Raw genomic sequence first — 12162 nt, forward strand, 5'->3', positions numbered from 1 at the left:
GAGAAAGAGAGATGCGGTCTGCAGGTAAGATGTGACTAGAAATGTTAATCCTTGCGGTGGATCAGAAGAGGGACAGCTCCTTTCTTACAGACCCACCCCACCCTGGCACAGAATCCTGACAGGGGCCATGGCATGTTACTTCCCCAGCCGGTGGCAGGATGACAATTAAAATCAAAGATCAGAATCTCCAGCTGGTTGTTTCCAAGCCAGTGGACCCTCTTGGCATGTTAGTGACCTTCATGTTGTGCGTGAAAGTTTGGTATCACAGGCTTCCTCCTGTCCTTAAGGCATCCGAGGGGCTGGTGGTCAGGGCTTACAGTAGGTATTTGGGAATCTATCCATAGCCCATCACTGTTTCTCTTCTAGCTGTTCATCTTTTGTTCTTTTTTATTCCCTTCACAAGGTTTCATGAAAATTATAATAAAAACATCCCACAGCAGGAGCCTGATCATGAGACTCCAGAATTGATGCTGCTACCAATGATGTTGGTGTGAGAGGTCTAGGAAGAAAGCGTGGTCCTGGTACTTGCGATTACATGACAGAAAACAGTTGGGAGGCAGTAGGGAGGGAGTAGGATTGAATGCTGTGATCCCAAGTTGCCCACCGCAGAAGAGGGCCAGAGTCCTATGGTATGTAGAACTGGGTGTGGACATAGCTGGGTGGGGAAGAACTAGGACCTCAAAGAGGAAAGGGACAAAGGGGGTTGGAGGGGACCGTGTGAGGGCTGCAGAGATGGAGAGGCTCCTGGGGATGTTAGGAAGGGTCAGTCCAGGCAGGAGGGTGTGAGACCCAGTCTGGGGCTGTCTTCCTGAACTATGAAATGGATGTGGTCCTGTTTTACAATGTGGCTGGCAGGTCCATCTTTAGCAACATGCCTGGCATTTACACTTAGGCAGCCTGAATGGCAAAGGGAACGGGGAGCTCAGGGGCCTACAAGTACTTTCCAGTTCTTTGTTGTGTGACCCAGTGGAGGCAGGAAAACTGGAGGGGAGGCACCTTTTTATAAGAGGCACAGGGCCTTCACATCACGGCCCTATGCTACTGTGGCATGATCCAACCCACGTGCTAAACAGCCCAAGGAAAGCTCCGAGTTGTCCTCTCCCTCAGCCTCCAACCTTTCCAATCACCTGCAAGCAGCACATGGCCCTTCCTCCCCTACCCACCCCTTCTGGCTCCATTAAGACCATGCTCGATTCCCAAGGGCTCAGTGAATCTCTGATTCCACATATTTAACTCTTCAGATGATGCACACGCCCTGGCACTGCTTTGAAGCACTGATGCACTGGGAACAATCATGTGGCCTCTCTGACCCCCAGCAGGGTAAGTGGGTCATGGCTTCTGGTGTGAATAATCACACCAGAGGGTCACAAACTTGGTTTCCTCAAGTAGACATCACAGATGAGTCAGGAAGCAGCTTCTGTGAACATCTGTGTTAGCAAGGCCAATTGCTCAGGAGGGAGTGGGAAGAAGAGGAGGGGTTGATCCCACCAGCAAAAAGAGTTCTGTTAAAACTTTCAAATGCTTGTTCACAGGAACTACAGTTTTCCCCCAAGGGTTAAAACCAGGAAGGATCCAGCCCAGGTGTGTTGGGGTGGGAAGCAGTAACACAGAACCTGTAAGGCAAGGCAGGAAAATCCAGCAGGAAGCACCCTGGATTGGGGGCTCAGGAGAACTTTGCTCTAGTTCTGACTCTGCCACTGCCTGGCTGGGTGATCTTGGGCAAGTCACTACACCCCTCTGTACCTCAGTTTTCTTGTCATTAAAAAGGGGAACCTGAGAAGTACAGATGGGGAGAGCAAGGGCTTTTAAGGCAGCCACAATCCCTCCTATACAACTCAGGTCATTTGCACCACTGAAGGCTCCTGTCTTGTGCTCCTTCCTGCCTCTTTCATCAGGCCCCTCCTGCCTCCCCAAAATGCCACCCCATACTCTTCATCCCCTGAACACATCTGACTTGGCCCTTAGGCCTGCTGCAAGGCCCCCTTGCACTCATCTGTGCACAACCCCAGTCCAAGGCTGCCGGCGGTTTGCAAGCAAGCACAAGTTGCCTGTGGGGGGCAGGAGTTTTATTAATGTGATGGGAAGTGTCCCAGATGTGGCAAGAAGTTGGGGAGCAAAAGTGATTGCAGAAACATGTCTGGAGGGGAGGGGCATGGAGCTCTTTGTCCCCCCAGCAGGAGGGGAGGGATAAGGTGGGCGCCATGCGGAATGGGCAGTCGTAACTCCAGGGGGATGGAACGACTGGTGGCGGTGGTGGCAGTGAGGGCAATCTCTCTCTCTCTCTCTGATTACCAGGAAGCAGGGAAGCCTAAACAGATGCATCTGCAGCTGACCAGCTCCATGCAGTCAAGAATTCTAGACTTTGGCACCAAAACTAGCGCTGGCCAAGTGAAATCCTTTCCCTTGTTCCTGCGCCATCATGAACAGATGCAAACCTCTGGAACAGGATTCATCCTTCTCCTGGCTCTGCCTGGGCCTCAATCCTGCTGCCGGGTCTGGTCCAGGGCATGCTGGGTGTCCTCCCCATGGTGCAGGCGGCGGTGGGTGATGACATTGGAGCTCTGGCTGAAGCGCTTGCCACAGTCTGGGCAGACATAAGGCTTCTCTCCGGTGTGGACACGCCGGTGCTTGGTGAGGGAGGAGTTGACATTGAAGCCCTTCCCGCAGTCCAGGCAGACGTAGGGGCGCTCGCCAGTATGGACGCGCTGGTGGGTGGTAAGGTGAGCCCGCTGGCTGTACTGCCGCCCACATTCCCCACACCGGAAGGGTTTCTCCCCCGTGTGGACTCGCCGGTGTCGCACCAGGTTAGAGACCACGGCGAAGCTCTTCCCACAGTCCCCACAAATGAAGGGCGTCTCACCCGTGTGACTGCGCTGGTGGGTGAGCAGGTAGGAGCTGGTGGTGAAGCCCTTCCCGCAGTCTGAGCATGTGTAGCGCTTCTCCCGGCGGGCGGTGCTCTGGTGCCGCACCAGGTGGGGCCGGTCGCTGAAGCCCCGGCCGCAGTCTGTGCATGCGTAGGGGCGCTCTCCAGTGTGGGTGCGCTGGTGGGCAATGAGCTTGGAGCTGATGGTGAAGCCCTTGCCACAGTCGGGGCACACATAGGGGCGCTCGCCCGTGTGCAGGCGCTGGTGAGTGATGAGGTTGGAGCTGCCGCTAAAGCGCCGGCCGCAGTCCCCACATGCATAGGGGCGCTCCCCAGTGTGGGTGCGCCGGTGCTTGATGAGGTCAGAACTGACATTGAAGCTCTTGCCGCAGTCCCGGCAGGCATAGGGGCGCTCACCTGTGTGCAGCCGCCGGTGGGTGACAAGGTGGGAACGCTGGCTGCAGCGCCGCCCACAGTCAGGGCACGTGTAGGGCTTCTCCCCTGTGTGGCTTCGCTGGTGGCGGACCAGATTGGAGACCACGTTGAAGCGCTTGCCGCAGTCAGGGCAGCGGTATGGCTTCTCCCCTGTGTGGATGCGCCGGTGGGTCACCAGGGCTGAGCTGTGCCCAAAGCCCTTCCCGCAGTCAGGGCACTGGTAGGGCTTCTCGCCCACATGTGCCCGTTGGTGCCGCAGGAGATTGGAGAAGGCCCCAAAGCGTCGCCCGCAATCTGGGCATGGGTGAGCCCTCTTGCCCGTGTGGCTGCGCTGGTGGGCCAAGAGGTTGACCCGCTGCTGGAAACTCTTCCCACAGTCCTGGCAGGGGCTGGGCCTCTCCCGGGGGCGCAGGCTCTTGTGGGTTAGGGCCTCAGTGCGAGACGTCAAGAAAGACTCCCTTAGGCAGGCCTGGTTTTCCCCCCGAGGGCTCTCGCAAGCCTGATCCTCATCAAGACACTGGGAAATGTCTCCTTTGGAGCTTCCCAACAACAGCTTGTCTGGCTCTGCATGCTCAGGGCCCTCATCTTCATTCTTGCTCGCTGTCCCCTTATCTGCTGGGACAGAGAGGACAGGAGTCACCCCTTGCCTTGCAGAAGGAGGGGGTCATGGCAGGGCAAGGAATGAAACCTGGCTGGGGGGCATTACAATCTAGTGCCATGAACCAAGTCACCATTGGAAACAGCTGGGAGCAGGGACTCCTTCCTCAGAGTCCTTTCTGGACAGGTGAGATGAGGAAAGGACCGATTCTGCCTCCATTCCCCACCCTCAGGGGAAGGCAGGTGACTGTGGGGGGGGAGTCCTTGCCAGGCACCAGTGAAGAAGCTGCAAGTCAGGTTACAGTTTTGTCACAGAGACAGTGAATTGGAAAAAGCTCCCTGATGCTCATGAAGCACTGGACTGCTCAACGAGGAGGTCCTGGGAGCAGCAGTTCAGCCAGGGACATTGGCCTCTGGGGAGGATAAGGGGCATGAGCCTTCCCCTCAAAGCTCCCCCATTGAGGGCTGCTTGGTCATAGTAAGCATCTAATACATGCACTTGGCAACTTTCCAGTGAATATGGATTTTTTTTCCCCATGCCCCTACCATTAAATTGACTGTAAGGTGACCATAGCCTGAGCCATGAGCAACCTCTGCTGGGAGTCTAGGACACCTGCTGGGACAATCCTAGCCCGGGGGAGGAGACAAGGCAGAACCGGGAGTGCAGACGTGGCATTCGTAGTGGCCCCAGCCAGTTCCTGCACTGGGTGATGGGTTCTGTGCCAGTCTAACCAACGCCTCACCTGTGCAGGCACTGCTGGGGATCTCCCTCACCTCACAGCCCTGGAGGTCCTGGACCCATGGGTTTTCTTCTGATTTCAGCTGGGAGACTGCCTCTGGCTGGGGAACCGGAGAGCCTGTTCCTGAGACAGAACAGAAGTGAGGTTACAGCATCCTAGGTCCGGGTTACATGAATGGCTGGGGAAATAGGGTCCAGCTGCCTGAGTGGATGGGAAACAGTCTTGGGGACCCTTGGGAAATTCCTCTCTGCCCCTTGAAAAGCCCTGAGCATGGAGGCAGGAATAGGACTAATCCGTTTCCACATCTCTCCAATCTTATCCTGTGGGAGGAGAGGACTGTCTCTCACGTGGGCTCTGATTCAGTCCAGAAATCTCTGGTCCCTCTTAGCATCCCTGAGCTGCAGCCATTCCCTGAGCCTGTCAGAGGCAGAGCAGTTTGTCATGAGCAATGGAAAGCAGGTCCTTACCCGGAAGGGAGCCGCTCTCATAGTTCTCTTGCATGGCTTCCCTGTAGAGGGCTCTCTGACTGGGATCAGTGAAATACAGGGCCACCTCCCTGAAGGTCACTGGACCCTGTAACAACAAATATTCCCTGCTCAACACCTGCTGCACCAGCCTCAGTCCCACCAACTCAGGCCCAAGGGACCCATACTGGTGTCTCTTCTCTATTCCCTGATGCACAACGTCCTTACAGCTCCCACTGCGCCCCAGTTAGATTCACATTCCCCATTCCCCTGCCTTATTTGGTGATGTTGCCCCAGGATGTGCTCTGCTCTTGCCACTACTCTTGCAACACCAGAATGGTCAGATCATAGAATCATAGAAATTAGGGTTGGAAGGAGGCCATCTAGTTCAAGCCCCTGCTCAAAGCAGGCTCATCCCCAAGTACAGCATCCCAACCAAGGCTTTGTCTAGCCGGGTCTTAAAAACCTCCAAGAATGGAGAGTCCACAACCTCTCTAGGTAACCTGTTCCAGTGTTTTACTACCCTCCAAGTGAGAAAATTCTTCCTAATATCTAACCTAAACTTCCCTTACTGCAGCTGGAGACCATTGCTCCTTGTTCTGTCATCTGCCACCACTGAGAACAGTTCCACTCCTTTGGAGCCACCCTTCAGGGAATTGAAGGCTGCTACTAGATTATGAAATAGCAGCTGTAGAAAACACTTCACAGGCATCACACCACCTTTGGTACACGAATGTAAGTCACACCAGTGTCTGAAGTTGGCAGACAACTAGCTCTTCTGGCAAAATGTCTGTAGTAGGAACTATTACAGTATATTGTCCCTACCTTGCACCTTAGTAGTTTACATACCTGTAGTTTTAACCCTGATTTTTCCTGTGGTGACTCTACACCAGATTCTGCTGAATTATACTGGTGTAGGGCAATAAATGTGTGTCTGCTCCTTGTTTATAGCCATGTAAGGGCAGACTGTGCTATGTTCAGCATGCCATTTGACCAAGCTATCACTGGACAGGGTGTTGTCTAGTGCTTAGGGCATGCCCCAATGTGCAATGGAGGTAACAACACTAACTGAGCTCCCTTGGTAGGTTAGAGCCTGGATTGAAGGGAGAAATATTTGCATGCTGAGACAGGCTGAATCAGAAAGAGCTGAATCAGACTGTTGGGTGACACTGCATGCTGCAGGGTACTCCCCTGCCCATCCACCCATAGGGCTGACCAGGTAAACCAGGCCCTGCTTAATACAAGCATTCCCGCAGCTTCTAACCTCACTGTCCCACGCCTAGCCCTGTGCGCTTCCAGCCCCTCCAGGATAACGCCTGCCCATTGCTCACCTGAGCTGAATCTGCTGCAGCCATTTCCCTTCCCCGTCTGCTACAAGGATGGGACGATCTGGGCCCGAACACAGCTGTTATTCTGTTGCCTGTCAAGAGAGAGAGGGATGACAGGGAACAGGGGGCTGAAAATGGGCTCCAAGCTGTTTTCCTGCTGCCCTTTGAGATCCCGCTCCAGAGGAAGAGCTGTGATTCCTCTGATGTCAATGGAAAATGCTGAGTTGGCAAGAAGCTTGGACATCAATAGCTACCAGCGCTCGTCGAGCTGTCAAGCAAAAGACAACGGCATCCATTGCAAGAATTGATTTCCACAGCTTGCTCTCCTCTGCAGACAGATCTGCTAGACTCTGCCTGGATAGAAAAATGCTTGGTCACTTTATTGCAGCATGGCCCCAGCCCTTCCTACCACGACCTGAACTCACAGACATCTGCAAACCCTCCCCGCAACACTCGCCCAAGCACTAGAAATCAACAGGATCCATGGAGCTGCCCTGTGGGTTCCCCAGACACTGTCCCCAAGGACTGCCCATCCCCTCAGCAACACAAACACCAGGCAGGGGCAGAGGCAGGGACCTGCTTTTCCTCTCTCTACTCCTTACCTTGGTCACAGGACAGTGACTCTGCCCAGAGTGGCTGTAGGGAAGGGGCCTGGACCAGGCTGGAGCTGGTCAACTCCCTCCCCACTGCCTGCTCCTGCTGCCCCATCCAGCCTGGCTCTCTCTTTCTGTCTTCTCTCCCCTGGTCTGGGACAGTGTCACTGTCCCGCTCCTAGCATTAGTTTTCCTGCAGCTGGATCAGCTCCTAACAGCACTACTGCTCCTGGGAGTCAGAGAGAGAGTGTGTGTGCTGCTCTTGGGAGTGAGTGTGAGTGGGTGTATATACTGCTCTGGGGAGTAAGAATAAGTGTGTGTGTGTGTGTATACTGCTCCAGGGAGTGAGAATGAGTGTGTGCGTGCGTGTGTGTGTGTGTGTGTGTGTGTGTGCGTACTGCTCCTGGGAAAGAGAAAGAGAGACAGAGAAAGTACTACTTTTGGAAGTGAGAGTGTGTGTGTGTACTGCTTTAAAGAGTGAGAGACAGTGTCTGTCCCGGGGAGCAGAGATGGGTGCAGAGGGGCGGTGTGTGCAGACCCCTGCCCTGCCTGCCCCAGCACTTCCCCCAGGTCTGTCTCCATTACCTGGAGTCTCCGGGTCAGGAGCTGGTGTCCGGGGCTGCCCTGGGGGCTGATTGCAGCCGCCAGAGAAAGTCCCCCCTCTAATAAAGGTCTCTTCTCGGTGCAGCCTGTGCCAGGGGTGAATCAGCTGTTCAGCCTGGGCTCCTGGATTGTAGGGCAGGTAATATTGCCTCCTGTGCCCCCTCTGTCACCGCCAGGAGATGCTCAGTCTCTGGTCCCTTGGTTCTTTATTCAACCCCTTTCCTGCCTCCCCTCCTCCCAGCATCCAGCCAGAACCTCTCAGCTGATCCAGCCCCTTCCTGTGTCCTTCAATACCAACCCGAGCTGCAACACCAGCTAGGGTGGCGAAACATCTTGCCACGAGCTGCTCCGAAGAAAGAGCAGAGATCCTGGTTCATACCAGCTGCTGGAGCAATTGCCTCCCGGTCTGGCTGGGAGAGGGCAGCAAGGGACCTGGGGCTGCCCAGAGGCCTTGCAGCTGCAGCCTCTGCCTGCTGTGCTCCCCTGCTCACCTCGTGATGGGAGGAATGAGAGAGGCAGAGAGGGAGGGAGCATCTTCTCCCTCCCTCCATCACGTGCATGGCAGCAGGGAGCTGGGGGTGACTGATGTTACTGCAGCCTGCCAGCAGCAAGCCTTCAACGGTCACGAGTTAGGCCACAGGAAAATCACAAGAATGGCTCAAAAATCACAAGAGCCTTAAAAAAAAACAGTAACCAGAGCGGTTCTCTTCTCTGCTCTGGGAGCCTTTCAGCAGACATTTCTCTTCCTTCCGCAACAAAGAAGGCTATTTTTTTTAACAACTCCAAACAGATTTCCCCATAACCACGGGACTCCAGGGCCTGGGACTTTAAGCACCAAGGATTAAGCAGAAGCATGATATAATGATGAAGCTTGCTATGCCTCTGAGAGCTTACAACAGTGATTCTCCAACTTTTTAGACTTGCGACACTGCTTGGAAAATGCCAGCTCTTAGGTGGGTTTTTGTTGTAGCCGTGTTGGTCTAAGGACAGGGGCAGGCCAGGTTCTTTGGGTAGATGTGATATCTTTTATTAGACCAGCTGAGGAGTTGAAAAAAGTTTTTTGCAAGCTTTTGGGTGCAATCACCCTTCTTCAGGCATAGAAAGCCTGCTGTTTTGAGACTCCAAGGAATGAAAGAAGATAAAAGTGGGACAGGATGTCAGTAAGAATGTAAATAGGTGGATATTAGGAAAACAAAAGGTACAAAAGAGAAGGGAGGGGAGAAAATGGGGAGGAAGCCAAAGGTAAGTAAGGGAGACTCTATTGTAGTGAAGAAAAGAGGCTCTTAGCTTTCACTCATGTCTCAGCTACAAAAAAACACTAGAGCAATTCTTTTGTTGCAAAGAACTCAGAAAGCCCACAACAGGTCTCGATTGTTTTGTTATTAGGGATGCCTACTTGCAAGTTTGGGGGTTAACTTGTGAATCATGTAGGTGTTGGCCCACCTAACAAAGGCTTTGAGTCACTGAGGGTTAGACACTGATGATGACGCCAGTGATCACATCTCACAGTGGTGAGAAACTTCCTAATATTCTTGGGTCAGGTATCCAGGTATTTCATAAAAGATATCACCTCCACCATGAGTTGGCAGTCATTGGGACTGCTGTTTCACCTCCTGCCGGGGAAAGAAGCAGAGAGTTCAAAATAAGGTGACTTGGGGATGAAGGAGAACTGAAAAGAGGGAGGGATGAGATACTGTATGTGGCTTTGAATGACAGAGACAATCAGGGAGGGGATGGCTGGAAGATGATGAGGGGCAGGACCAGGAGCAGGGGTCCAGAGATGTGACTAGATAACAAGAAGAGGTGAGAAAACAAGAATAAGGGGAAAGGAAAGGCCTGGGGTGGGATCTGGGTTCTCCTATTGGTCCCATTCACCTCCAAGCTAAGGGTTTCACTCCCAGTGAGAGAAAGGGGCAAGAGCCTAGTTTGGCTGTCACAGGTGGCACTGTGTCCTGTGGCCCTGTCTGCGTCTGGTAGCATCTGGCATCATCCTCTGAGCAGACACAGAGAGCAAGGCAGGACTCCGTGTTGCTGTGGATCTTTGGGTATCTGAGTGCAGAGAGAAATCCAGCGGCATCTCCAAGCTGCAGATGAATGTCCTAAGCTGGGTGCTCCCTGTGCTGGGTTAGGGCCAACCTGTCAAAGAGAATTTGGCTTCTGACATCTGGCTGGAGTTGGAAGCCTGCTTCTGCTGCTTACAAACATTAAAAAAAAAAGGTGCTTTAAACTCAGCACACACCCGCACTGAGCCCAGCACATGCCCAGAAGAGGCATCGCGTTAGTTGGGCTTGGCTCACCCAACATCTATATAGATCCAGGTGCTTTAGTGGGGCTTTTTTGGTGCTTTAACAACTGATGGAGCAGCTCTTAGATAAAGGCACCAAAAAGTCCCGCTGAAGCACTTGATCTATACAGACGGTGAGGAGCTGGATCGAACTAACGCACTGTCTCATCCAGTAAAGTACTTTTTTTTTTTTAACATCTGTAACTTGTCTATACCAATCTTTTCTTGCAAATGCTACAGGGAACTTCTTACTTTCTCCAGGGCCCAGAATACTCACCCATAAGTGGAGACAGATCCGGCTTCAATTCCCAATTCCCCCTTTTACCTCCTAAAATTGAACGTGAGGCGACTCAGATATACAGTTTTTCGGGGCTGAGTGTTCTTGGAATCACAGAAACATAGGAAGTTAGGGTTGGAAGCATGGGCAACGGGTAGGGGGTGCACGCAGGTGCACGTGCCCCCCCTGCGATTGGCCACTGCCAACGCTGCCACCAGCGTTTGCGGGAAGTTACCTCTCCACCCCCCTACCCTTCCTGCCCTGCTGCTGATACAGGCAGGGCTGCCTGCAGGTGGAGCCCGCTCAGCCTGCCACCACCGCCTGCGGGCAGTTGCCGTGCCCCCCTCCAGCCTCAGGAGGCATGAGTCGTTCATGGTTGGCATCGGCGACTGGTGTCTCCCAAGTCTGGGGGGCACCAGATCGCCGACGGGGCTCCCCTGCCACTGATCGGCAATTGGGGGTGGGGTCCACTGGCACTTCTGGTTTTGTGGCTGGGTTTCCAGCGGGTGCATGGCCAATCTCAGGAGATGCACATGCACATGCACCTGCGTACACCCCCTACGTGTCGCCAATGGTCGGAAGGGACCTCAGGAGGTCATCTCGTCCAACCCCCTGCTCAAAACAGGACCAGCCCCAACTAGATCATCCCTGCCAAAGATTTGTCTAGCTGGGTTTTGAAAACCTCCAAGGAGGGAGCTTCCACCACCTCTCTGATTAACCTGCTCCGAGTGGGTTTTTGTTCTGTCCATAGTCAATACAGGCCGAACCATGACTCTTTAGTTTGTGTTTTACTACCCTCCTAGTGAGAAAATTCTTCCTAATATCTCACCTAAACTTTCCTTGCTGCAACTTGAGACCATTGCTCCTTGTTCTGTCTCTCCTTCTGTGCCAGCTCTAATTACAGGCAACAGAAACAGGAAGGCTGTCAGGGGGCGGCAGAGGCAGAACATTCACTGGTGAATTTTCTTAATTTCCATCTTGCTCGGTCCCTGTGATGGTGAATACATGCCAAAGGGTGTGGGGAGGAGGGGAGCTTGGCCCTGAAGCTCAGGAGACCTGCCAGAGGGACAGAGGGGGAAAACAAGCTGGGGTGCTATGTAGGACCAGCTGGAGGGAAGGGGAAGTTGGCTAATATAGATGGCTGGTAGGTTTGGGTTAGGCTAAAGAGTGGGCCAGGGGCAAGGCCTCAGCAACAGCATATAGACAGACCCACAGCCTGGGAATGCATTTGGTCCTTGGGCACTGTGTAGGCTATTGAGTGAAAGGAACAGCTCAGTAGGTGCATCTACATGTGCATTTACTGCACAGTAACCTACTGCACAGTAAGTTACCACGCAGTAAGTGGTTTTTAGGCCAGCATCTACACTTGCAGTCATTAAAGTGCAGTCATGCTGTGTGTGAACTTAGTGGGGACTAAGTCCACACACAGTGTTACTGTGTAGAAAGATGTCTATATGTGTATTACTGCTCAGTAACTAATCCGGTGTAAATTTGATACCTGCATGATGCCGATATAAAATTTACACCCAAATCGGCATAAGTCACCATAGTTACTGCGCTGTACGGCTGTGCATGTGTAGACACATACCCGTACTGTGCAGTAATGTTCAGTTATTGTGCAGTAGCCTAAATTACTGCATAGTAAATGTGCAAGTGTAGATGCATCCAGTGTGTCCTTAGGGGTACTTTGTAAAAATGAGCGATCTCTGATCACCGGCCTGCCATGCTGAGTTCCCACTGAGCTTTACCTTTTGATACTAAAATGATGGGATATTTTAAAAGAATGCTACCTTTCTAGCCAGGGTCAGAGCATTGCAACGAATGAAGGGTAGAACAGTACCCCAACACAAGCCTTATGTGAAGAGGTAAAAAAATACAAAAGCAGGTCAGTTCACTAACTTTGTCAGTAAAGTGCAAGCTGCCACAAATGGTCAGGAGGAAGTGATGTTGCAAATGGCAAAGAGGTATCTGGATTTTC

General features: G+C 52.9%; 1 protein-coding gene across 6 annotated transcripts; it reads right to left on the reverse strand.

Moving 5' to 3' along the window:
• Positions 1-202: 202 nt before the first annotated feature.
• On the reverse strand, positions 203-8213 carry LOC102567700 (zinc finger protein 436). 6 transcript variants are annotated; one of them, XM_059714219.1, is made up of 6 exons: positions 7606-7912; positions 6682-6781; positions 6431-6519; positions 5103-5208; positions 4639-4758; positions 203-3913 (listed from the first exon to the last, which is right to left on the reverse strand). In XM_059714219.1, the coding sequence occupies exons 3-6, from the start codon at positions 6452-6454 to the stop codon at positions 2478-2480; spliced, it is 1686 nt and encodes a 561-aa protein (XP_059570202.1). In that variant the 5' UTR covers positions 6455-6519; positions 6682-6781; positions 7606-7912; the 3' UTR covers positions 203-2477. The 6 variants fall into 6 exon arrangements, with proteins under 6 accessions (XP_059570202.1, XP_059570200.1, XP_059570205.1 ...); XM_059714217.1 differs by lacking the exon at positions 7606-7912 and adding an exon at positions 7922-8213 and having other exon boundaries at positions 6431-6781; XM_059714222.1 differs by having other exon boundaries at positions 4639-4752; positions 6431-6781; positions 7606-7913.
• Positions 8214-12162: the final 3949 nt, after the last annotated feature.

Source organism: Alligator mississippiensis, chromosome 11 (genome assembly GCF_030867095.1).
Source record: "Alligator mississippiensis isolate rAllMis1 chromosome 11, rAllMis1, whole genome shotgun sequence".
In the NCBI taxonomy this organism is placed as follows: domain Eukaryota; kingdom Metazoa; phylum Chordata; order Crocodylia; family Alligatoridae; genus Alligator; species Alligator mississippiensis.

Excerpts from the sequence above, each read along its gene's own strand:
- LOC102567700 (XM_059714217.1), bottom strand. The coding sequence starts at position 6,454 with ATGGCTGCAGCAGATTCAGCTCAG. Across the intron at positions 4,759-5,102 it reads TGAGAGCGGCTCCCTTCCGG|GAACAGGCTCTCCGGTTCCC; the intron begins GTAAGGACCTGC and ends GTTCTGTCTCAG. Across the intron at positions 3,914-4,638 it reads CCCCAGCAGTGCCTGCACAG|CAGATAAGGGGACAGCGAGC; the intron begins GTGAGGCGTTGG and ends TCTCTGTCCCAG.